The sequence below is a fragment of the Carassius gibelio genome, chromosome B10 (genome assembly GCF_023724105.1).
Source record: "Carassius gibelio isolate Cgi1373 ecotype wild population from Czech Republic chromosome B10, carGib1.2-hapl.c, whole genome shotgun sequence".
NCBI lineage: Eukaryota > Metazoa > Chordata > Actinopteri > Cypriniformes > Cyprinidae > Carassius > Carassius gibelio.
This window is the reverse complement of record NC_068405.1, coordinates 12,871,572-12,897,587: the sequence shown is the minus strand read 5'-3', so window position 1 is coordinate 12,897,587 and position 26,016 is coordinate 12,871,572. Positions and strand designations below refer to the sequence as shown.

The window sequence follows — 26,016 nt, the reverse complement described above, 5'->3', positions numbered from 1 at the left end:
ATTCTGAGGGTGGTACTTATTTATCAGTCATGCTCTGATTTATTGTATAATTAAACATGATAATTGGATGGTTGTTCAATCACTGCTGAATGGATGGCACTATTTTTCTAACGAACATCATTTGTTAATGAGGGGAAAGAATGGGTGTAACTTTATGATAACGGCTTGTCAGCCTCCATATAGACTCTGATCATTTCTTCTATCATTATCGCACCCAGATGAAATTCCTTCACATTTCTGGTGCGTGAATCCAAACTGGAATGTAATATGGTGTAAGTGCCATTTTTCATTTTTACCAAGCAGAAAAGGAATGACAGAAGCTTCAGCACCATTAAAGTGTTTTTTTTTTTTTTTGAGTTACTAGCCCCTATGAAATGGAAATCCAGCACAGATTATGTAACAATGTGACCGTTAATTGTTTGTATTTGAGTGTGTTTCATAGCTTCCCATCAGCTCTAGAGAGGTACGAAGGACCTATTCTTCAGTTGTTTTTTTCTTTTGTAATCCTGCATGTTTGAACTGTGCTGTCTTTGATGAGAGGTTTTGCAGATGAGGAACTTGTTTGGTGTCTTCGTTATGCATTGAGAGTTTATTATCAATTATAAGAGACATTCTTCAACTTGTCTTACTTTCCCCCGGCTCTAATGACCTTCCCCAGCAATTTGAGAAGACGCATCATTAATTAATGGCTTTGGTGCAACAAAATTAGCACTTTAGAGACTCAACAGGAAGCTTCATCAAAGTGTGAAATCCACCGGAGAGAAATCTGACACCATTTCCCTGCCGGCACGGGAAGAACTGTGTCTTAATCAAAGGGCATCTGTGTTTTCTCTCATTTTTCCAGATCTTTGGTCAAACCTTTTGTTTGCTAGTATGATCATGTGTGCATGAGAGGCTTTTTGAAGATCAGAACTGCTTCATGAATATTGCAAGATCGACAGTGTCAATAAATGAAACAGCTGTCTCCCTCGAGAGATCATGGATTCGGGTCTATCGGTTCACTTCCGCCGCTGTGCCAATATGGCATCGCTTGTGAGCGAAAACACATGTCATTTCTAATGCTGTCATTCTGGATGTGCCAAAGCATGCATTAATTATATTTTGATAAACAAGCATCATCACAGATTCAAGCTTGCTTCATGTATTGATTTGCTGAGCTGTGCAGCAGCATGCAGGTGCAGGTTAAGATGCAAACCTGTGAACTTCTGCCTTGTTGTTTCGAAGGAAGTGTGCAGGGTTGTTTTTCCATGTTCGCTGATCAGTTTGGATCTCAAGGAACGATCTGTTAAATCTGAAATATTTCAGATTTTATATACATATGTATATAATATTATAATTTATTTAATACAGTCAGAGTTCGAACCTGTTAGCTGTTAATAATCTCCTATTTAAAGAGAGAAAGTTAGGATTCAATTTACTTAAAAGTTATAAACTTTAAATTAAGGTTGGGCAAGTTAACGTGTTATTATCGCGTTAATTGATTATTGATTATATATAATTATTAATTGATTATAAAAAATTATTTTATCGCACATTAACACAGTTTTTTTTATTATAAGTCTGTTGCATACTGGCTCTGAATACACATACAGACGGATCATATGGGACACAGTAACACACGTCCCTCTCACAATATATTGCTTTACAGATCTATAGTTTTTGCCGCTCAAAAATATTCACTCAATCATGCATCATGTATCAGAAGATCTGCACTAATCTGATCTAAGCAGTTAGTGCTCATACTCACTGATCTATATATAACTGAACCACGTTCTTGCCCACCTTTTCCAACCGAGCCAGGGACTGCTAAACAGAACAATCACACTAATAAAATTAACCAGGCTTTGGGGGTCAAACGTGCTCCGGAACAGTTAAGATTGCCTAGTGTGAGCACACCCTAATTATTTTCCCGCATCCCTGACACACGAGTCTCTATCTGCCCATCAAGTGTAGTCCCGCACCACACTCTGCTGCAATATATATATATATATATATATATATATATATATATATATATATATATATATATAGTATTGTTTTCATATTTTAATATGAAAACATTATTACAATAAATAAAGAAAAAATAAATAAATATTGAAATAAACAATACATCTAGCAGTACAGTACTGTGCTGAGTAGGGGAAAATATATAATGTAATTTAATAGAAACAAAAATATTCTACAAAATAATATTTTACACATTTTTATAATATTAAATGTTCTTATTACACAGAAAAAGATAATGTAGATTTACTTTAAAATAATTTTCACTTGTGAAATTGATAAGTAGCCTTTTTAAACAGAAAGATTGAAATAGTATTTTGTAAATGTTTTATTTATTTAGGTTTTACAGTGTTTAAATTTCGTTTTAAATGTAGACTTTATACGTGAAAATATGAAGTTACCTTTTATATTTTAGAAAACGGGTGCTTCGATTATTATATTTCGGGGTCCGTGGCATCTTAAAGACTGAAAAAAAAAACCTTTGTCTCAGAGGATCCACTTTAGTCAAAGTATCCCAGCTTTAGTCCGAGATGGATAAATGGATAAATATCCCTCCCTTTCCGCACTACAGAATGGGGACCGAATGTTTATTTGGCATTTCCAGAACTGACAGAAGTTACTGGCATTTTTCTGAAGCATCGTAGTTCTGTTCAGCAGTCGGATTCAGGCTGTGGGATCGGGCTTAGGGCCCAAGAATAAGCTGCATAAGCTTCCAGATATTTGTGGAGTGAACAATGGTCATCTGACCATGTGTACAATTCAGAGTCTGTTCAATATGTATGTGTATGCCCAGTAAAGCCTTCGTTCCACTGAATACTTGTGATGCATTAGATTCAGTAGAGCGAGCATCTACAGTACGCTTCAACTCATGTAGAGCCAAATATCAGTACGGTTTGAATTCTGAAGAGAGTTTGTGTGCAGAAGTGTGTGCATGTGGGTTTGTTCCAGGGACAATTTTTTGAGCAGTGTCTCCTCAAAAATAAAAAAAATAAAATAAAAACAAGGAAGAAAAGAAAAGTTTAAGTCATTTATTAGTGTACAGCCAAAATCATTGGCTGTACAATAATAAAAAATAAACAAGTACAATGAAATATGAGATTAAAAAGCATGTAAACAACTAGTTTTTAACACTGTAACACTGCCCAATAGTGACATCAGCAAATGAAAGTCTTGATCGATTTGTTTAATGCTGTAAATGATTCAAGGCAGTGTTTCAGGCTCATTCAAATTGATATTTTTAAAATACTGATTAAAGAACAGTTTCAGAGTCGTTTAAGCATTAAATGGAAGTGCAAGGTATGGAAATAAATTATGTAAAAAAAAAAAAAAAAATACTAAGACTATTTGGCAAGTAATAGTTTAAATTTATATTTCACATTATTACTGTTTTGATAAAAAAAAAAAAAAAAGTGTTGTGTGTATTTGATTCACTAAAAAGAGCCAGTTCAAAAGAGTCATGTTTTTGTGAACCTGACTATTTCGTATGTTTTGTTTCACTAAAAGGAACCACTTCATAAGAGTCATTTGTTCATAAAATGGTATAAGGCATAGGAATACATTGCATTCAAAATATAGTAAAATAGCAACTTTTAATTCTTTTTCCATTCAATTTTTATTTACTAATTTTTTTCAGTTTAATAGATTAAATAATATTTCACAATATTGCTGTTTTTACTGTAGTTTTGATCTAAGAAATGCAGCATTGTTGAGCATCAGAGAATAGTTTTAAAAATGGAATTGGAATATAGAAATGGAACAACACTGACCATGTTTTGATTCACAAAAAAAAAAAAAAAACTGGTTCACAAGAGTCATGTGTTTGTGAAACAGACTGAATTGATCACATTGTACTGTATGTTTTTGATTCACTAAAAATTACCATTCATAGGAAATAGACAACACTATTCATGCCGTATGACACTAAAAACATTTGCATTATACTCATTTGTATGGGAATCAGATAACACTGAAAGTAGTCCAGTTAAAGTTCAGTCTTGGGAGTTTAATAACAATATAGTGTACACATACAGTTTGTGAAGAATTATTATTATTATTATTTCAACTTAGCGGTAGTCACATCCAAATCAAAATTAATTTGAAATAATAAACTTTTTTACTTTTTTGCACTGCCATGGTGGTCCCATTATTTTAAATGCATTTCATTTTGGAAACAGGACAGGAAGGCATTAAAAACCAGTACCGCAAGTTCTTTTTTTCATTCCAGCATTGGCCTGCCACTCTTCCTGTAATGAGCCTCATTATGTTCAATTACCTCAGAGATGCTGCTGTCCAGAGGGAGCTGCACTCAGACCTCTGGGGAGCCGCGTCTGAAAACACACGGTCACCACATAACATCAGTTAGGCTGTTTTATTACAGCTACGAGTGGCCTCGCTGAGGTGTGTAGGTGGGCTTGTGGGATGTTTGTTTGGATCCCCGAAGTGTGCCTGCATGGTTCCACTTTACACTTTCTTTAAAGTTCCTTTAACATAGTAATTGGTGTATACAGCTTGACGTGGCTGAGAGTTTTAACCTGCTGTGATAGCATAATGAAATATTTAGACAATAGTGACTGCATTTGTCGATTTTTCTAGCTGAAAATAGTGACACGACTCATTTTTTTTATTAAATAATGTAGCTTTTCCTGAAACGGTTCATTTTTCATCCACATAAACAAGTCCAGTTCATTTTTGTATTTTTTATATGTGATTATCATACATTAAATTAAATTAAAGTTATGCATTTAGCAGACGCTTTTATCCAAAGTGACTTAGTGCATTCAGGCTATAAATTTTTACCTATCATGTGCTCCCGTGGAATAAAACCCCCAACCTTGCGCTTGATAATGCAGTTCTCTACCAGTTGAGCTACAGGAACACTATACATATATAGTAAACAATATCCAGGTTGTTTTAGGTTAGCTGCATATATTAAAAGATATTTCCCCTTTTAAATAACTTCAACGCACACCGTTTTATAAGTGGAGAGTTTTGTTTTAAAAGAGAACCTTGACTGTGGTTAAACTACTTTAAATGAGTATCTGGAAACTTCGGGAGCTACAGTTTGACGGACTATTCTCTAACACTGCTGGGATCAGTTGAAAGTTTTCAGGTGATATGACAAGGCTAACGGCTTAGGCATTGACCAACTTTTTTATTACGAGCGCTTTGAAAGGTCACACTGATGGCTGACCATGAGGATGTGTTCTTTCTTTTCTCCTGGGAAAAAAATATCCATAAAGCTCATCAGCGAATATTCTGGCAGGTTGTTATAGAGCGTCAATGAGGCTCAAAATCTCTGAGTGAGTTTTATGGAAAACAGAAGGTTAGAACTAGTGACCTTGTCTCCGTTGATTAAACTGTGCCGCCACATGGCAGATACCTTATGATCTGACAGACTTTCACCGGTATAGTCATTATCATTAAACAAAGCATGTTAAAGATGCCTCGGGAATTATGGCCTGTTAGCCTTTGACCTTTGCAATAGGCCTGTGTGATGATGGACACTAAAAGGTGTAATAATTAAAACTGTATCCTTAGGCCTCTTTTGAACAGAGGTCACTATCATAATAAGTCTGAACTTTACTTTTATTCATACCCGACTGGGTAAAGATCCTGCGAATGTCATAAATAGCGTTTTTTTTTTTTTTAATGAGTAGGTGAGCTCAAGCATGTGTGTTTCAAATCAATGAATGCTCATTCTTTACACTATTGACTGAAATGATGTTAGATTTGAATCCTGACTGATCCATATTCCATTTGCCCTCTGACTGAAAGCCATCATAAAATAATTTTTCCCCGCAGCAAAGAATTGATCTTCATTCTAAGCACAATAATTGAACATAATCATGGATTGAAACACTTGGTAACACTTTTTTTTTTTTATTAATTTTTAGGTTAAAATTGCAATTTGTTGTTGTTTCGGTGCTTCCATGTATCAGTATTGATGGGTAAAACTTGGGATGGTTTGGGAAAGTCGCAGAGAATCTGACGCTCTTGAGTATGGCACATGCTAATGAAGGTGTGATAATTAATGGTGCTCTGTTGATTGTTTGTTCCGGCAGCACTGAGAGATAACCGGATTGAGCTGGTCCGGGCCACGTCGCAGGAGTTGACGATCAGCATCAGCGAGGTCACGCTGGCAGACGAGGGGATGTACACCTGCTCTCTCTTCACCATGCCTGTCAAAACAGCCAAGGCTTTTCTCACCGTCCTGGGTAAGAGATCATTTAACACATGATGTGTGTGGGATTACATCCTAAATCATTACTTTCCAAAACTTCACAAGACAGTTTTGTTCACATTAGTCTTGAATTTGGGGTGGTCTATCTGCCTTTTAAATGGCACTTTTGCAGTTATAGGCCTGTATATTTATTGAAAACGGGTTAAATAAATTACAATAAAAAAATGTGTCACATCTTAACATTGCTTATATTATAAAATGCTTCCTGATCATGAAATCAGTAAACTAGAATGATTTCTGAAGGATCATGTGACACTGTAGAGTGAAGTAATGATGCCGAAAATTCAGCTTTGCTATTTGAGGAATAAATTACTTTTTAAAATATATTAATAGAAAATAGTTATTTTAATTGTGATAATTTTTAGAATTTTAGAATATTTCAGTTTTTACTGCATTTCTGATCTTCTTTTTTTTTTTATCAACAGTTTTGAACACTAGGATTTGGATGGGTGCATTTATTGAAGGAGAGAAATATTGTGTGCAACCAGTCTGAACTGAGTTACAGTGAGACCTTATGAAGGCAGCTATGCTGAACCATTAACAAGGCTAAAGAAAAAGACAAAATTTGTCGTTTCCAGAAAGTAGATAATTAGAATTTTACCTCAGTGGGGGCGTTGCAAATCTAACTTTGGCCTGTATCAGAATTTAATTAAATGGATTCACCCGGTCGCCTTTAACAAAGACACCCATGATCACAGAACAGTGTTGAGAAATGACACAGAAAGAAGTTTAATTAGTTTCCTCTATCAACTTTCACTACTTTTGTCAATCAAAAGTCAAACAGACTTTCTATCAAGTCCCAAACATACCAGAGTTAATGTCAGCTGTGACAGCCCACAAACAGTGCTTAATGCCATATTTCTGCATTAATTAGAAGCCCAATTAGCTAGTCACATTTTAATTAGTTGGCGTACACCATTAAAATCATTACAGTTGTACACTCTGTCAACAAGCCTGCATTGCATTAATGTTTTGCTCATTGTGAATACACGAATGGTTACAATTAATTTACATGTTGTAATTATCTTGGAAAAATAAGCAGTAATATACAGTACACAATGCTTATTTATTAATGAAACATGTTTTTACATATGTTGTTATGGATATTACACATATGTGTGTCACATATACATAATGGATAATGTAGTTTTTACAAGTACAACATTTTTCTGAATCAACATTTTGAATCTTGATCCAGTAGCATGTCGATCGACCTCTAAATTGCAGATACGGCAGACTAGTGCAGTCTGGCGTACTTTACTGGAAATGGACAGCGTCGCTGCATCTGAATCAACTCTTAATCTGTCAAAGTGTGCTGGACTGAAATAAATGTCGATTAGAACACTGTTCTCCATCATTTGATGAATTACAGATGCCGCGATCAATTGGAAATGTGCACAAACATTGAAATATCAGTCACCAAAGTAGTGCAAGTGCAAGTAAATTTTACCCTAAGCAGTTTTGTATAAAACATTTGTGTAACAAATACGAAAAAATGAATCAATCAGAAGTGACAGCTTGGCATCTTCAGGTTTTTCTTGATCTTGGGACAATATTCAGAAACAGCACATCATCCCGTGGAGGTTACAGGCCACGCTGCAGTAGAATGACTGATGTATTTACTCTGTTGCTTTTTAATGCATAGTACATTGTGGTTGTTTTTGCTTTGATTTATTTCTTAGGAATGTGATTAAGGCCTCTTACTCAGGGGAGCAATAAGGCCTGTGAACTGAATGCCAAACGTCTGATCTCATCTTCAATCCTAGCAAACCCAATATCTAATTTTCCTGACTAATGTTCCCTATTGATTTTTCTTTGTCTCAGCCCGCTACCTCAGAGAGGAAGCTCCTGACACAGTAATGTATTTGTGGACCACAGAATTTCCTGTGTGCTTGAAATATTTCATAAGATTGAAATGCTGATTGCTTCTGAACGTGGAAACAAACATTTGAGGTTCACCATCTCTGTGATGGTGGTTGGATCCATTATGACCATTGCTTTGAATCAAGTCACATGAATCTTTGGTATGTTATAATTTGGGCTTTCTTCTGTACATAAACCATCAATTAAAAGCTGGAGAGTCGAATGTAATAGCACATACTGTGTGAATGAGCCTTATATGAGCCAAATAACCACTGAATAAAGGGACTAAATTTAAATTAACCTGACTGAATGACAAAACAATATTTTTACATTAAATTCATGGTTACCTACTGTTCATATTTTGAACTCACTAGTGCTAAGTGCTAAGCCATCTTTCTCTCTTTCTCTTTCTGCTCAATATTTAGGTATGCCTAAGAAACCAGAGATTAATGGACTCACCAAGCCTGTGATGGAGGGAGATCAGATCACTCTGACCTGTGTGACCTCTGGCAGCAAACCTGCGGCTGATGTCCGATGGTTCAAAAATGAGAAGGAGATCAAAGGTGAGGAAAGTTGATGGAATATGATTAAACTCACATTAACACTTGTAAGACAAACCACAAAGACATTTTACTGCAAGTAAGTGCATATTTTAAGCTCGTTGTTGAAGAAAGCCTATTGTATGTTCAGGAAAATATAGAAGTAACCACTCATGTAGTATCTTCTCCACAAAATCCATCAGCATATAAACAACATCCCCACTCAGTCAGACGGAAGAGAGGGGATAAAAACATGCAATGACAGCAAGCGAAGAATTCTCGAAGTAGAAACTCGCTCTGCCATGCGTACAGTGCAGATGGCATTGAGTGCCTTTGTCGTGCATTTGCAGCACTTCTAAAAATACAGCGGTTCTAATTAGCAACGAGGCGACGTTTCCCACGCTGACTGATTATTATGTCTCCGGTGGACGGAACCTTGGGGAGAGGAGTTTACAATGAAACCCCAGAGGATGAAGCATAGCTCAATGGTTTTTGTCTTTGCAATGATTTTGTTTTGCAGGGATTAGCTTGTTTATCTGTACATTGCTGTATTTTGTATTAAGTGGCTATAAACAGTGTTTAACCATATATTTAATGTACATTAATAATAACTCAGGGCAGCAACAACCTTAATAGGTGCTTACACAGAATACACTTTTCACTGCCATTTTTTTCTTTTTCTATGTGACCATGCACAAGTTTATTTAATATTTTTGTCAGTGTATTTTTGTTTTGTTTACTTACCCTATTGAATATTGTACTGGTTGTGCTTTTCTGTGCAATTACAGTACAATAAATGCGTCCCAAACTTCCATGCTTCAAAAAGGACGTCAAATCCATTCGACTAGATTTGTGTGATGGACAGATTGAAATCTAAGTGAATAGTCACAGATAATTTTCCCCTCCAAGGAGCTGTTAACTTTTGAGACCAAATCCAGACCGATTTTGTGATCCAGATCAACCAATCAGTCTGACTCACAAGAGTCATTTATCGTTCATGAATCAGACATCAATACTCTCTCAAGCATGCACTGTACCATGAAAAGCCTTGGGAGTTGTGTGGTCAAGTTGTGCATTATACATACTTTATGGTTGTTTCAGTTATTTTGGAGCTTTTTAATCCATGTTCTCATTCACTTGAAAAAGTCATCTTTTGTGCTCCACACAAGAAAATAAAGTCTTACGGGTTTGGAACAAAATGAGGAAATTTCATTTTTGGGATGAGTTATTCTTTTCATCTATTACCAAGAAAGAAAGAAATACGAGGAGTACTTAAAGTCTGAGTGAAAAAGTTTAGCCTCTTATCAGTGTCTAGTCAAGGGTTCTTATAATTTTAACTTCGAACAGGGATCCTGATTAGGCTCCTTATCAGATATTACGTCTGCGGTCAGTCCCTCTGGTCATTTGATAAACAGACAGAATTTGTGGGTAGGGGAGGATTTTCAAAGCTTATTTCATTTCATTAAGGGATCAGCGATGTTTCAGATGAGAACGGCAGAAAAGTAAGCTGCTTTGTTTGAGATTCCTTTAAGAAACTGATACCTGATCTCCTTACATGTGACTCAGGCTCGCTGTAGTCGCAGATAAATGATACAATCTCTGTATTCATTAACGCTCTTGGTGTTTAGGTTAGACGTAGATATATTCTTTAATTAACAGTGATGATTTAAGGCAACAAAATAATAGATTTGGGTACAAGAAAACACTGTAAAGAAAAAAAAAACCTTGATATATTTGAAACATTTTGAACAAAAGTTCAATAGTTTTCATTTCTTCACATTACTCATTAATTAGTTGTTTTCTAATTAACTGTGATTGTATTTGATTAATTCAGCAACATTTTTCTCCAGCCGTGAGGTCAGAGATTAATATGACCATTAACACTGAAATTGTTTGCTGCAGCCTATTTCTATTGTGTTGTACTAATATTATTGTATTGTTCAAATGTTGTTGTGCAGTAGCTTATTTCATCGTGTTGCGCTAATTTCATTGTGTTGCACTAACTTTGTTGTGTCGCAGCTTATTTCTGTTGTGTTTTGCTAATTGCATTGTGTCGTGGCTTGTTTCATGTGTGTTATGCTATTTTAATTGTGTTGTGAATTGTTTCCATTGTGTTGTGGTTTGTTTTTGTTGTTTGGTGCTAATTTTGTTTTGTTATGCTAATTTCATTGCGTTGCACTAATTTCATTGTGTTGCACTAATTTTGTTGTCGCATCTTATTTCTGTTGTGTTGTGCTGATTTCATTGTGTCGCTGCTTGTTTCCATTGTGTTGTGAATTGTTTCAGTTGTGTCTTGGTTTGTTTTCGTTGTTTGGTGCTAATTTCGTTGTGTTGCACTAATTTCATTGTGTTGCACTAATCTTGTTGTCGCATTTTATTTCTGTTGTGTTGTGCTGATTTCATTGTGTCGCTGCTTGTTTCCATTGTGTTGCGCTAATTTTATTGTGTTGCACAAATTTTGTTGTGTAGCAGCTTATTGCTGTTGTGATGTGCTAATTTCATTGTGTCGCTGCTTTTTTTTCCATTGGGTTATGCTAATTATGTTGTGATTTGTTTCCATTGTGTTGTGCTATCTTCATTGTTTTGCAGCTTGTTTTAGTTGTGTTGTGGAGATAAGGTGGAGGCCACCGTACTTTTGTAATGCAGGTGAAAATTATTATATGCAAGTCTGTAACAGAGACATATTTCATCCATCAAAAATGCTAGAACATCATTACCCAATGTGAATTTTTGTGAGCAGGTGGTTCGAACGAGAAAGTAGCATGTGGTAAATATATTTAGATGCCACATGTAGCTTGTTGTGTGAACTCAGGAAAGGGTTTGCTAAGGTCTCTCCGCCTCGAGTCAGTCCACAGTCTCATAAAGCCTGAAGTTTATGGGCTCTCAGTTGATTGCAAAGTGTCAGTCTTAGATATTTTCATCATGAATGTGTGTTGTGATGGATGGATCCAATAAGACAAGAACACATTTCAAGGATGCATGAAAAAGAGTGTACCCCAGAGGGATGAAACACACAAATATAAAATCAAAGGATGTTTATCATATAACATATAATTAGAACTTTCAATCAATTACTATTGTTGTTTTAATATATATATATATATATATATATATATATATATATATATATATATATATATATATATATATATATATATATATATATATATACAGTAACAATAGTAATTGATTACATTATTTTTTTCCCTCTTTTGGATTTACCAAATTACTTTGATTTGGATTGTTTTTTTATTGTCACTTGCCCATGTAGTATATAACAAAATCACAAAATATTAAAGCCATATATAGTATAAAATACTGAAGACAAATAAAAAATAAGAGTTAGTAATGCGAGGCACTCTATTTATATTGGCGGGTTGTCTTAGTTTCTTTGTCTTGATTTCATGGCAGAGAGGTGTTAAGTAAACGAAAGGATATTGCTTTTCGGTTCTGCTCACTCCAATTCTTCGGTCTGTTGTTTTCCTGTAGAGCTTCTCTTTCTGCTTTTGTGTTTGCGGCCTTCCTGTCGATGGGTTTGTGAGTCATGGTAGCTGTTGTCATCTCAGTTTTCAGCACTTCCCCACCACCGTGTGAGGCTGAACTGCGATAAACGTATTTATTTTGGAAGCCTGGACTGGGAATAGCAGTTGCATTATTGTGGGATCTCTGGGACTGTAGCAGCGCTCAGCCTGGTATTAAATTTGTGCCGGTCTCCAGGATGCAAGACATCTCACACTTTCTCCCCCCGAGTATGCAGAGCCCAAGATGCTCTGCGTTTGTTTTGCGTGTGTGTGTGTGTGTGTGTGTGTGTGTGTGTGAAATTGACATCTGTAATGGAATCCAATATCACCACCTCTCACATTCTCACATGCCCCTCTCTCTCTCACACTCTCTTTCACACTCTCTTTCTAACTCCTGCTCCTTATTTTCATCATTGGAGTAAAATTGTGCATCTGTTTATTGCATGTTAAACTAACCTGCAAATATTACATAGGCATCCATCTTTTCTGCAGTCCAAAAGTCTGAGTAAAATCCTTCTCTCTTGCATTTTTTTTATCTATTCTAAGTGGAGCAAAAATTGGGTTTATATATATGGGATATATGCATGCCATTTTACTGAAATCATTTATGAAAATCTTATTAATAATCAAAATCTTAGTTGTTAAAAATAATGTAATGAAACATTTTATTTAACGGTTTTTAGCATTTATAATGACATTCAAAACAAAACAAAACATTCTTACATGAAAAAAAATTATTTATTATAAACTTAGTATATAAGCTGCTCACCATTCGACAGACATTCTGTCACAGATGTGGTTGTATGACCAAAATGAATAAAGGAGGGAAACATTCTGGAGCACAAAACAGAAAAGACAAAGGGAAAAGAAAAATAATGCATTAAAATGAGGACAGCAATGTCCAAGTGAACTGACAGAAATTGGTAAGCTTAAAATTATAGAAATTAATACTTTTATTTAGCAGAGATGCTTTGAATTGATCAAAAGTGATAAAGACATTTATAATGTTACAAAAGATTTCTATTTCAGATAAATGCTGTTCTCCTGAACATTTCAACTATTTTCAACATAATAACAAGAATAATAATACTTTTTTTATTTACTTATTTAATTTTCTAAATAAAAATAAAAATTGAATTAGTTATTAAAACGTAAACTGTTAAAAAATAAAAACAGACTTTACATTTTACAGACTTTATGTTTTTTGAGCAGCAGATATGTATATGAGAATGATTTCAGGAGGATCAGGAGTAATGATGCTAAAAATTCAGCTTTGAAATCAAAGGAATAAATTACATTTTAAAATATATTCAAAGAGAAAGCTGTTATTTTAAATAGTTAAAATATTTCAACATTTTATTGTTGTTTCTGTAATTTGGAACAAATAAATATAGGCTTGATGAGCAGAAGAGACCTCTTTTAACTGTTCTAAAACTTTTGACTGGTAGTGTACTTCAGTCCAAAACAATGCTGAACTTTGACAACAAGGTGATGTTTTAATTGTTATAATAGTGATTTTATAATGTCTAAATATAAATCCAAAAGTAAAATGTAAAAAAATAAAAAATAAATAATGAGACAATGAATGATCATCTGCTGCAATCTAGTAAGTCACAGTATATACATTTTATATACATATTCATTTTAATAGTTTTTGTTTTTCTTCCTGGTGGCAGAAATATTATCTCTATAAGTAAAAATGTAAAAATGGATGTTTTTATTTCCCATTTTATAAAAATAAATGTGCAAAAAAAAAATTATAACTTTGACGGAATGAGGCCAGTGAATTTTTTAAAACAGCAGTCTACAACAGCAAATGCTTTTGCCACAAAATTACATTTTATGTACGGAAAGCAAATACCCTCTTTCTCCCATACAAGTGCACAAACATACAGTAGACTCACACTTATATGTATATATGTATATATTAAATACCTGTACATGTTTAAATTCATATATATATATATATATATATATATATATATATATGAATTTAAACATGCACAGGTATTTAATGTGTGCACAACAGCTTTCTTACCCCCACAGCTTTTTCTTACATCATGTTGAGTGCAATCAATCAATAGTCATTAAAAATGGAATTTTAAAATGCCTCCTGTGTCTTGGCAGAAGCATGAATAAAACATGCACCATAACGACATTCCATCAGCCCTTCATCCCAAACCTCTGACAGCACCCTCTTCCCAAAGTCTCAGATAGTCTGCAAATGCTGTGCAAAAAAATAAATTAAATAAAATCTGCAATATTGTTGGCTTACTTTCCAGCAAAAATATCTAAATATTATTAAAATGTTACATTTCATTGAGAAGAAAAAAACCTCAAATATATCCTAAATTAAGTTTTTGTTTTTCTTGTTTTAAGCTTAAATCTAACAAAGTTGGATGAGGTTTGTTTGATGTTTATACTTAAAACGAGAATAAAACCCAATTTGCCCATGGGGTAAGAAAAATTAACTGAAGATAAAAGTCTCATCTAATGCAATTTTTCTTCTAAATTAATCTTGTTTTAAGGATGTTTAGATATTATTACTGGGGGAAAAATACTGATTAAGACCATTATTTTTGCAGTAAGATGATATCACTATGTTCCTACAGAACTAAGGGAATGTTTCTCTTTTCCTCCTCCAGGATGATAAGGGTGCATATCCATCCCCAGACCTCCTTGAGGGAGGATAACTCCCCCGAGGAGAACTATGAGAACATGTAACAGATTAGCCGACAGGAAAATCTCCAGAGCAGATGAAAGAGAGAGTGATCGTCACCCTTTTTTACTCCGGGGGTTCTGCTAAAAACGCTTTCTTTCATTCCATCTCACTGTTCGAATACAAAATGGCAGAGTAAGGCAACATGTAATGATGATTTATCTTGAGGTTTCATCATATGTTCACACAATAAAGCACACAAGTAGCCACAAAACAATAAACTAATATCCACTTCTTAAGACAATAAAGGTATTTTCATTCACTTGTCAATCAACATCCAAACTTGTTTTATTGCACTTTGTCTATTTGCATCTATAGATTTCAGAATCACTTACATACACAAAACTTTACAGTTTTAGTCTGCATTATCTTTAGTCTAACGTTTTCATGGAAGGGTTTGTTCATATATTATTCACCTGATTTTATTAAAATAAGAATAATAATAAAAATAATAATAATGTTAAAAACATGGTGAAACCCTTGAAAATATGTTTGCAATTAATATAATCAATCAGTTGGAAAAGCATGGTGATAATTATTTGTTCAGTTTTTTTACCCAGTTTACCTGGGGTGTCTTGCCTTAACAACCACATAGCTACAGCCTGGCAACCAGCAGAACACCCTAGTGAACAACCACTCTGAAACCTTCAGAAAATCTGATTGAAACCACATTCATATAACTGAAACTATGTGTATATTGGTTGTGTGTATGTAAATACATTGGCTGCTCTCTCTGTCTGTGTTTCACAGTGGTCAATGCCTACAACCAAGTTACACACAAAACATCTGCTTAGTCCTTGCTGGTAAAAAACAAAGGCCCAGGCGTCTAGATGAAACCTCAAAGCCGAACAAGAGAGAGAGAAGTTCTTAATACTGCTTATGATGGGCAGGGAGACCAACGACGGCCGCTGAGTCTGAACACACGGCGCTCCTCGCTGTTTAAGCTTCCTCTTTCATCTTGGCTGCGGGGGCCGGGAATCAGAGTCCAACTTCACAGCGGCGCACGAGCTAGTTAATCTCTAATATGTGAAGAAAGAGAGGTCATTCAGATGGTAAAGTCTGTCTTGTTAAAAGTATTTGATCAACACAACATGGCCTACTTCAGACACTTCAAGATAGGATGCAGGGTGACTGTGAAGTGATTTTAAGCATGTACCAGACTGGAAAATGGTTTTAAATGTGGTGGTTGTTCAGTTGTACTAACGAAGATTAGAGTCAGAGATGGTGTCAGTCCTGCCAAAAATATCATATTAATGTGCTTTTGATTGATTTCTGGGCGGAGCTTTAATGACTTGTTAGGGGTGCATTTATTGTACGACAGCGCTTTTCGTTGTTTAACCAGCATAGTGCAATGCATCATTAAAGAAATTAACATACTAATCATGAATGTTTCTCGAAATCGTAATAACATGGTCATGCCTTCGTCTTTGGAACTAATGTTACTTGAGACTATAGTTGGCTAACTGTGCTTTTAGAAAATGCAGTTCAAGTCAAGAGCTGTAGTTTTAACTGCACAACTTTGTAATGCTGTTTACGAATGTTTACCGGAACTTTGGTTTCAGGAAACACTGATTTGTCGAACCATATTTGTAATGAAGCAATTTGCAACCATTGTTGGCTAACAATGCTTTTGGGAAACACAACCCAAGTTTGAGAGCTGTAGTTCCAACCACACAAATTCGTAATGTTATGTGCAAATATTCTTCGAACCGAAGGTTTTGGGAAATGCAGAATCACCTAACTTTCAGCAACGAGAGAATTACAATGGATTTGGGAAACACATCTCAAGCTGTTAACAGATAATTGTGGGCGGGGCAAAACCTGGTGTGGGCGTGGCTTGTGCATACCAGTGAGTCTCTGCCACCTGTGGCGAGTCCATAGTAATACTGATAAAACAGCTTATCCACTGAATGTGCAGTTGTGTCCTAAAGGAGATGATATCATCACACTGTTAGCAGTCAGACAATGTGTGTGTTTGTGTGTGTGTGTGTGTCAGAACAGGATCATTAATTCCAACCAGGCTCAGACAATCGCATCAACAAATCCCATCTCAGTCTAGTGTATTTGACCCTAGTGAAAGAACTGCCAGCAGGGAGACTGTTTGTGTGGATTAGAGAGATAAAATTGCATGGCACCAGAAGGAGCTTTTACATTGACACCCACACTGGCCATTTATGAAAGATATTTGAACAGAGAGCCATGGCGGAGGGCCGTGCGGTGTGAGTAACTGATATTTATAGTGATCCTGCTTGGGGATTGGGGGCGTTTGTTGAAATAATGTTGTCGTTATCGTTCCTCATGTCTCTGGGACATTAGGATTAGTGGTAGATAGATGAGATGGGTGTTCAGTCGCTCGCTGCAGAGCTCCACTCACGTGTGGAGAAACTCCTGAGTTTCTCACCACAGGCAGAAGATTATGCTGCATAAATAAACACAAACTGACAATTTTTGTGAGGAAATTCAAAACCGCTACCTCGTATTTAAGCTCTCACCATGCAAACACACAGCCGACAGCCAACTTCAGTCAAATACACATAAATATCCCTCCATCTACTAGGAATGACCACTGTGTTTAGCCTGAGAGCAGATCACGGTGATCGGATAAAGAACGCTTTTGCTCTCTCTCTCCCTTTCTCTCTATCTTTTTCATTCTCTCTTTTTATATCCCTCTTGCGCACTCGCTAATGGGCTTGCAAAATGGGGTAGAGGCGGCAGAGATGAGCTGCACACCTTTGTGCCTCCTGTTGTTCTAAATACCTCCCTTTTAGGTGGAAAACAGCATTTGAATTCAGAACTGCTCACAGCTGAAATGAAATGCTAATCTCACCCCACGTTTTATTCTTTCCTGTTCTCGGCTGCTCTCTGGGCTCACCATATGCCGTAGCTATCGCAGAGTTCCAGGAAAGCATTCCAGTTCCAGAAGGAGCGCAGCGCTCAGCCTCAAATCCGAAAATTAGCAATATTTCACATTAAATTGAGTCACATTAAATTGCATCCAACTATATATGTAATTACACATGCTGATGTGTGTGTAATGAAGATTAGATACAGTTTTAACGTTGTTGTGTCCATTAAATGAAAGCTTGTGTGTGTGTGTGTGTGTGTGTGTGTGTGTGCACTGGTGAGTGTGCGTTTGTGATAATGTTTCTATTACTGGTTTGCCTTCATAAATATTAATGTAAAACATGCTGACCTTAATTTCAATTCTGTCTGCTGGCAAATCTCTCCCCTCTCACCCACTCACTAACTTACTGAGAGGGACAATAGAAGTAGACATTGCTGATGAACCCTCATTATGCTGTTTCTTTTTTCTCCAGGATGGAAGGATTGTTGAATGGATGGATGAGTAGATGAATAAATAGATGGTGTAGGTGAACGGGCATACTAGATTTAGGCAATCAAATCAGTAGAAAGCAGATGATGTTCTAATTTCTTTGAGATGCTAAAGTGTTGCACGAGTGGAGGGGGGATGGCAAAATTCAGTGGAAAAGTCACATGAGAGAAGGTGTGTGATTGGCTGATCACCCTGTCATTGCAATAATGTCTGTCTATCATTTTCACAATTGGTGTGCAAATCGAAATGGGTTAAACTGGTGGAAATGGACAAAATAATAACCCTGAACTGGAAACTGAGATATTTTTAGCGAACAACCAGCTCAGTCAAATGTGCTAGTTATGTTATGTTATGCCTTTTAATGAAAATAAAGTGACTATTAATAATAGGTAAAAAAAAATAAAAAAAATAATCAGATGTATCAAATAAGATCTACACAAAATATGCAGTTTACTTTTTCTAAAAAATAAAAATAAAAATAACAATTTGTATAAATACTCTGATCGTATTTATCAGAACCAACTGACATGGAAGTATTTTCACATTGGTAAAAAAAACATACTTTTTGTAGATTTTATAAACACAGACATGTCAGTAAAATACTTTAAATTGAATTATATTGATCAAAATAGACTGTTATAATATTGTTTGCTTGATGACAGTGTAAAGTAAATGGGGTCCCATAAGCTTTTAACTAGGAAACCACATAATTATTTAAATGAACAGAAAGGTGAATTTACTAAAAATCCCAAACACAGCAAAGTGACTTTGCCTCCTCATTTCAGAAGACCACCACTTGCTACTGAGTTGTTCCAACTGTATTGTGCGCTGAAGTTGATCTAAAGAAACTTCTAAGGCATGCTGGGAATCTTCACAGGATCTAACCATGGGGTGGAACAGACTTTCCACTTCCACATCTAATTGCTGAGAGTGTTTGTCTACTCTCAAATGAAAGTTTTCTCGCTCCGTTCGCAGCCATACAAAGTGTTATTCATCTGAACGCTCTTGTGAACAGACTAACAGTCTGTTTGTTTGTTTGTTGTATATCCGGAATAAAAATTTACCCCCAACCTCTTGACTGCATCCCATAAGCATCCCGAAGACTAAGAATATCATAGAACTGTACCTTCCTCTCTGCATGTATAGATGTGTGTGTGTGCGCGCGTGTGTGTTCAGGTTTCTAAATGATATCTTCTGCATGCTCAGATGCTCCTGAGCGGGTGGCGACACCCCCAGAGGAAGCTGATTGACAGCTTGGCAGTGATAGCAGGAGTGATTCAGGGAGCAGAGAAAGTGAGGGGGAGCAAATGGAAAGAGAGAAAGAATAAAATGATTCTTATATGCGAAAAAACTGTGTGGATTCATACCTTACGATTGGACCTGAGTCTAAAGGTTTTGTTTTTGATGCTATCCTTGAATCTACAAACTCAATCAACAAAACATGATTTGCATGGTGCACAAATGTATTCCTTTTTTTCAGGAACCACACAGTTTAAAGATTTAAAAGTAAATTAAATAATGATGTAAATGAGGTAGTTTATGCATCCTGGTCTATAGAAAAAAATTGTTCTATATAGGTATTTAACTGCATATGGAAACTTCTAGAGGTTCCAAATGTTATACAAGTTATAGAACCCTTTTAAATTTAATAGAACTGTTTCTTCTAAGAGTGTTTAATACGGTGATTCGATGTAAAGAGTGTGCTGGATTTTACATTCTGCTTTTGGATAAAATTAGTTTTTGTGTTGCGTTCACATCTGTTTCAACAACTGTTTAACAAAAGTAAAATTTACCCTCTTAAAGATGCAATAATATCCTTTTGATGCATAATTGTAGTATTTGTTAAGCTCATTGAGATGCAGTGGATTAATTGCCCTGGATTTGTATTGTAAGTGCTACTAGACAGCAGTGTGTGCAGCATAAGCCTGTAAACGCAGAAGCCATTAACACATTGAAACAAACAAAACAAAACACAATCTGTTGTTCAACTAATGGAGTTTTCAGAGAGGAGTAAGTCGAGCTGTTTTACTCTGATAAATGGCTTATGTGCAACACTATACATCAACCCTAATTCTATAGAAGAAAATGTAGGCTAAATTAATTAACATCCAGTGAGGATTTACTTTGTAAGCCGATGAAATGAACCTTCTGCAATTACAAAAAGTAACTTGTGCTTCATTTGCCATGTGAATTCAGCTCAGTTAAATGCAAAAGACAAGAACTGGATCAATATTTGTGACTTTGAGAGAGTCAGTTAAGATTTCAGGTTTCACTTTTACCAGTTTTATCCAGTTTGGGATGTGAGGAAAGATAGAGGCAGGATTCAAGAGCATTCCAAACACAGTGATGTGCGTCAGTGGGTGGAAATAATGAATGCAACTCAACTCGGTCTTCACACAACTAAAGTTTTCTATTGAAAGATAAAGTCTTAAAAAAGTGTGGCGCATCTTTCTGAACCCCTGTGTTTCACAATACGTCAAGTTCTCACTGTAACTTTGACTGTAATTTATGTGAAACAAACATGTTTCATCTTTGTTATGTTGTTCTTATTGCCTCTCTTAGGTGCCAAAGAGGTGAATGCCAGTGGCAAGACCTTCACAGTGAAGAGTTCCCTGCAGTTCCAGGTGAACCGGCATGATGACGGTGTGGCCTACACTTGTAGAGTGGACCACGTGGCCCTGACTGCCACCCATGAAGAGACAACACAGGTTTTGGAAGTCCACTGTGAGTACGACTCAAACCAACATCCCATAATGGTGAAAGCTATACTGCTTACTATAAAACATAAACCTAAATCTAAAAATGTGAAAGTATTTTACTAAGTAATGAGTTTAACTGGGTTTTTTTTTAAGAAACTGATCAAAATGAAGCTAAAAGCTAGACTTAATTTAGATTTAATTGTGTTTTCAGTGACATTACTATGAATAGTAATGTTGGCAACTTTTAATTCTAAAACATGGTGTGATGCAAAGATTATGCAACAATTACAGACAAAGATCATTTACGCGTTAGAGTTTCTCTTTGAAGTGTTGACATTTAATCAATCTGCTGAGATGCAGTGGAGCATTTGGGCCTGAGCAACACATCACATCATTTACCTTTTGATCTCCATCGAGTGTCATTCCTCCACTTGGATGCGGCTGTCTCAAACAATATTTCTTTGTTCATTTCTCTGTCTTTGTCATAGATGCTCCCTATGTAGAGATCAAACACTCCATACCAGCCCCACTGGAGGGGCAGAACCTCAAACTGGAATGTGTTCCTCATGGAAACCCCTCGTAAGCATCCACAGTTTATCAGCATCTCAATGAATTGTAATGTTTGCAAAGAGCTTTAGGAAGTTGCACCAAGGAGAAAATGTCCTGTGGGCAGGCCTGCGGCTAGTGGCTTATAACCACATGCTTGCATTAATGTGATGACTCATAAATGCGATTCTGTTGAAATTAAGCAGCTATGAATATATAACCATAAATTCACAAGGAAAACAACATTAAGAAGCTTAGCCGTTGGTACAACTATAGCTAAAATAAGGCCAGTGTTTTCTAATATTCCTAAAGAAAAAGGCTGAGAGATCTTTGATAAGCTTGGATAATCGAAATTGCTTAGTTTTAAGCCAAAGTTAAAATCTTTAAAACTCTCTCATTGAAGTTTGCATTTTCAAAGCCTTTGCTGTAACTTTTTGCTGTGTTGTCTTTCCATTGATTTTAGAATTAAAGGGCTCATATCATAAGGAATCCAATTTTCCTCAATCTTTTGTGAAAAGTCTTCATTCTACTAGGAAAACATACTATAACTTCACTATAACTTTCAGAACTCCAACCCTTCAGAACTTTTCACTGTAAAAGTTTGCAGACAGTTAAGCTGCAAAAATGCTTACTCTTTTATCAATAATATTCCAATATATGAATACATCTGAATTCATGCAAACATATTATCACTCATATCACTCAATGCCTGTTCAGTGTACAAATACTCAGCCTACCCAGTCACGGTGATATAATAATGAAGAAGAAAAACCAAGGTTGCCAAACCTTGTGTTGTTACAGGCTGTGTAGAACCTACAGCTCTGCACGTCCTTCAGCCAAATGTGCCAAAGATTGTTACTGAAGAAAGGAATATTTAAAAACGAAATAATGATAAAAAATAAAATAAAACTTTTTAGGCGAGTGTCCCACCATTGAAAAGAAACTGAATAATGTTTTTAATTAGAAGCTAAAAATCAATGTTTCATCAGGCCAGACCCAGTACTCTGGACTAAAGACGGAGGAGAGCTGCCAGACCTGGACCGGGTGATTGTTGAAGGAAGAGAGCTCACCTTCATGGCACTGAACAAAACAGACAACGGCACCTACCGCTGTGAAGCTACCAATCACCTTGGCACCAGCCATGCTGAATATAAGCTGGTTGTTAAAGGTGAGTGACAGTCAGATTCAATTAACATGTCTCTTAAAGCTGACACAGTTCTTGCTGCTTTCTTGGAAAGTATCTTCATCACTAATTAAACCTAACTTTCTGCCTTGCTTATAACCATTATGTTATTTTAAAGCCTTTGAAAGATGAAAATGAAAATATCTAGTTTAAAAAATTAATTCAGCCAAAAATTTTAATTCTGCCATCAAGTTTTTCCAAACTTGTTTGACTTCATTTATTTTGTAAAGCACAAAATAACATATTTTCAGCAATGTCAGCTGTTTTTGTCCGTTGGAAATCCAATCTATGAAAAAACGCAAACTTTCCAGCTTTATTTTGCACAGCAGATTTGTTTTAATCTTTCTACGAGCGAAATTGACCAGTGTTTTTGGTTGAATTTGATTTGAGAGTGAATAAAGTACTTCATTTTAATCAGTTTATCACACAAAGTAATCATATTGTTTCAGTAGGCTTCATACAAGTTATGGATTTTATTTATTTAATTGATTGTTTAAATTAAATTAAATTAAATTAAATTAAATTAAATTAAATTAAATTAAATTAAATTAAATTAAATTAAATTAAATTAAATTGCAAAAGTTAGCATTCTTCTATATTGCCAAGAAAAATTTTAATCATATGCACTTATAAATAAATGATGACAGCCTGAAATATTTCTTTAATTTAGTGACAATTTTTCAAAGGCATATAATCAACTATGCGTCATTAATCTGACACAAACAATGTGTACATATGCAGCAACCCACATTTCTGTCCTTCTCCAACTTGGTTTAAGAGAATGAGTTTCACCCACTTAGCATAACAGCAAAGCATGATGGGTCTCGATACACCCTGAGGTTCAGAGGCTACACTGCGTCCACATCTGCCACTGCTTTCATCAGAGGCAGCTGTGCGGATACACACACAGGCTAAGAACAGATATGACTGTGGGCATCGAGCGGAAGAGTCTCTCCAGCCCCCCTGCTTCTTGTGCCTCTGCCTTCTTGACACTAAACACCTCCAGGCTGTAAAACTCTTTCTCCACCTCTCAGTTCGAGAAGCTTCTTTTCTCTCACTTTCTCCTTCTATCTCAGCTTTTGTATCCTCCCACTGGGTGTCTTCAGAAGATTTAATTAGCCGTTATGGTGCAGTGTAGGGGTCCAGCCTGTGGCTCATTGAAATGTCAGGACACTATAACAACAAGGAGAACCAAAGCTCTTAATGATGTTGATACTATAAAACTGACACCTTCTCTGTAGGAATAAAAAGCTAATTGGGTGTCACAAATATAAAGCACCATGTCTGAATTCATTACTGTCTTTTAAAATGGCAAAACATGATGCTGTCCTTCCAACAGTGATTAGCACAAAACCTAGAGCAATATAATGGTTGCTGTCCTTCATCAGATCACCTACCTTGTATTGTGCCAATTGAAAACGCAATATTACCTGTTCAATATGCAGCCGATCACTTTATATTCTAAGCAGAGGGCTGCCATGTCGGTGGGGTACTTGAGTGAGAAGTATAGTCAATATTATTATTCAAATCTCACCCTTAATTAAAATTGGGCCATGACATTTAAATAAGATATTAGAGCAGGCCAATAGTATCTAGACTGTTTGAACAGATTTGAACACTTTAATAAATCTCTGATTCAATCCCCCAACTAAAATCAAACCCAAAATCTCATGATCTGGTCTAGCTTTAGTTCCATAAGCTGCACTTTAAAATGAGATCAGTTTCTGTTAAACAGTGTTATTAAATAGTGAATAGCGAATCTTTTCAATGCTAGTTCATCCAACAGAAAAAAAATAATGAATGTTTTTAAAAGTTTCCCAAACACCTTTGCTGTCTATCATTGGCTGGTCAAACCGATAACACACTCACTCTATTGGTTGAGTTTGTGTTGCTATGGCTGGATGATCAAACAAAAACAGCAATGTTTTGATAGCAACAGAGACTGTGTTTATACTTTTTTGGAGAAACCAGCCAATGAATGGGTTATTTGTATTCTCTGTATAGTAATCTGGTATATTAAAAAAAAATTGTAACATCCACAACAAGCACTTCCACCATACAGAGAATGCTTACAACCCTTCCACCTGCAAATAAATTATTCAAGTAATTATCTTTCTAAAAGTAATCTTGTGCAAAATGACTTGCTCTTGAGAAAATTGTCAACCGCTTTCGCACAGGATTTTATTATTACAAAAAATAATAAAGGTCTTTGCAAATATTACTGTTTGGTTAAAGTGTTTCTTCATATGCAGAAATCATCTGTTATGTGCTAAATAACTCTCAAAAATGAATATTTTATTCATTCAATACTAAATTCATTATGAATAATGTAATATGGAAACCAAAAATATATCTCATTTGATCCTTTTCAAAAACTCCCAAGGCTCCGGCCATCAGTAGTGAAGTTTGATAAGGCAAACAGTATTGCTGTTACTCAGAGCATTTGTTGAAATTCATAACCCTAGGAATATCAACAAACGTTTTTTTTATACTAGAAGTATTAAACGATGACAATACAATTTGTGTAATTCATTCTGCATTGTTTGTGCTAAAAATGTGAATGATACATGAAATTATATGGTTTGCTATTACTTTTCTACATGATTAGACCGTAAAACAGCTTGAAACAAAGCCTATAAGGAAACCCCCAACACACTAAAAAAGACTCAAAATACCTTAGTAACCAACTAGCAATGCCCAAGGATCACAAGGTCAGGAACCACTCACAATTTCCTCAGAGGATTTAAAAATCTAGCCGCGAACTGCTGTTTACTAATGTTGGCTCCTGAAACCTGTGGTCTGTTTAATTTCTAGCTAGCCAGAGCTGGTAGCTGCTGTGCAATTTTGAGCTATCATTTGGATTACTCTGCTTGTCTGCTTGAGTCCATTAGTACGAAGGCAGACTAGTGATTTAGCTTATCAACTTGAGCCCAACTCTCCTCTCATGTCCTTATCATTGCACTAAACATGCTTTATGAATGCAAAGCGGCTGGCAGCATTAAGCTGATTGTGGAACTAGAATCACGTTCAAGAGGCTTGAATGATACCCGCTGTTTTTAAAAGCATAAATCACTCACTTTAAACTGCACCTTAAAATTGGACCTCTCTACACAATGAAACAACATTCAGGGACGGATCCTGACTCCTTGAATGCTTTTTCATTATCAGCATAAATTTATGGAATATTTAACATACATAAAATTTAACATGGATAATCATTATCCACTATGATTTTTTTTTCATGTTCTAATAAACATTTAATTTAATGATATTGTTCCTTTATTGTGTAACATTTGGCATTTGAGCTGTCTGTCCAGTATTTATTAATATTTTGAACAGTTTTGATCTGGTCTGTCACCCTACCCAAA

General features: G+C 35.6%; 1 protein-coding gene across 3 annotated transcripts in view; it reads left to right on the top strand.

Moving 5' to 3' along the window:
* Nucleotides 1-26,016, top strand: part of LOC127966768 (cell adhesion molecule 2) — a 456,176-nt gene that overhangs the window by 414,706 nt on the left and 15,454 nt on the right. For all 3 annotated transcript variants that reach the window (XM_052567996.1, XM_052567997.1, XM_052567998.1), the window contains 5 exons: nucleotides 6,066-6,218; nucleotides 8,533-8,670; nucleotides 20,783-20,944; nucleotides 21,408-21,498; nucleotides 22,455-22,633. In XM_052567996.1, coding sequence (XP_052423956.1) covers nucleotides 6,066-6,218; nucleotides 8,533-8,670; nucleotides 20,783-20,944; nucleotides 21,408-21,498; nucleotides 22,455-22,633 — 723 coding nt within the window. The remainder of the gene's footprint in view (nucleotides 1-6,065; nucleotides 6,219-8,532; nucleotides 8,671-20,782; nucleotides 20,945-21,407; nucleotides 21,499-22,454; nucleotides 22,634-26,016) is intronic.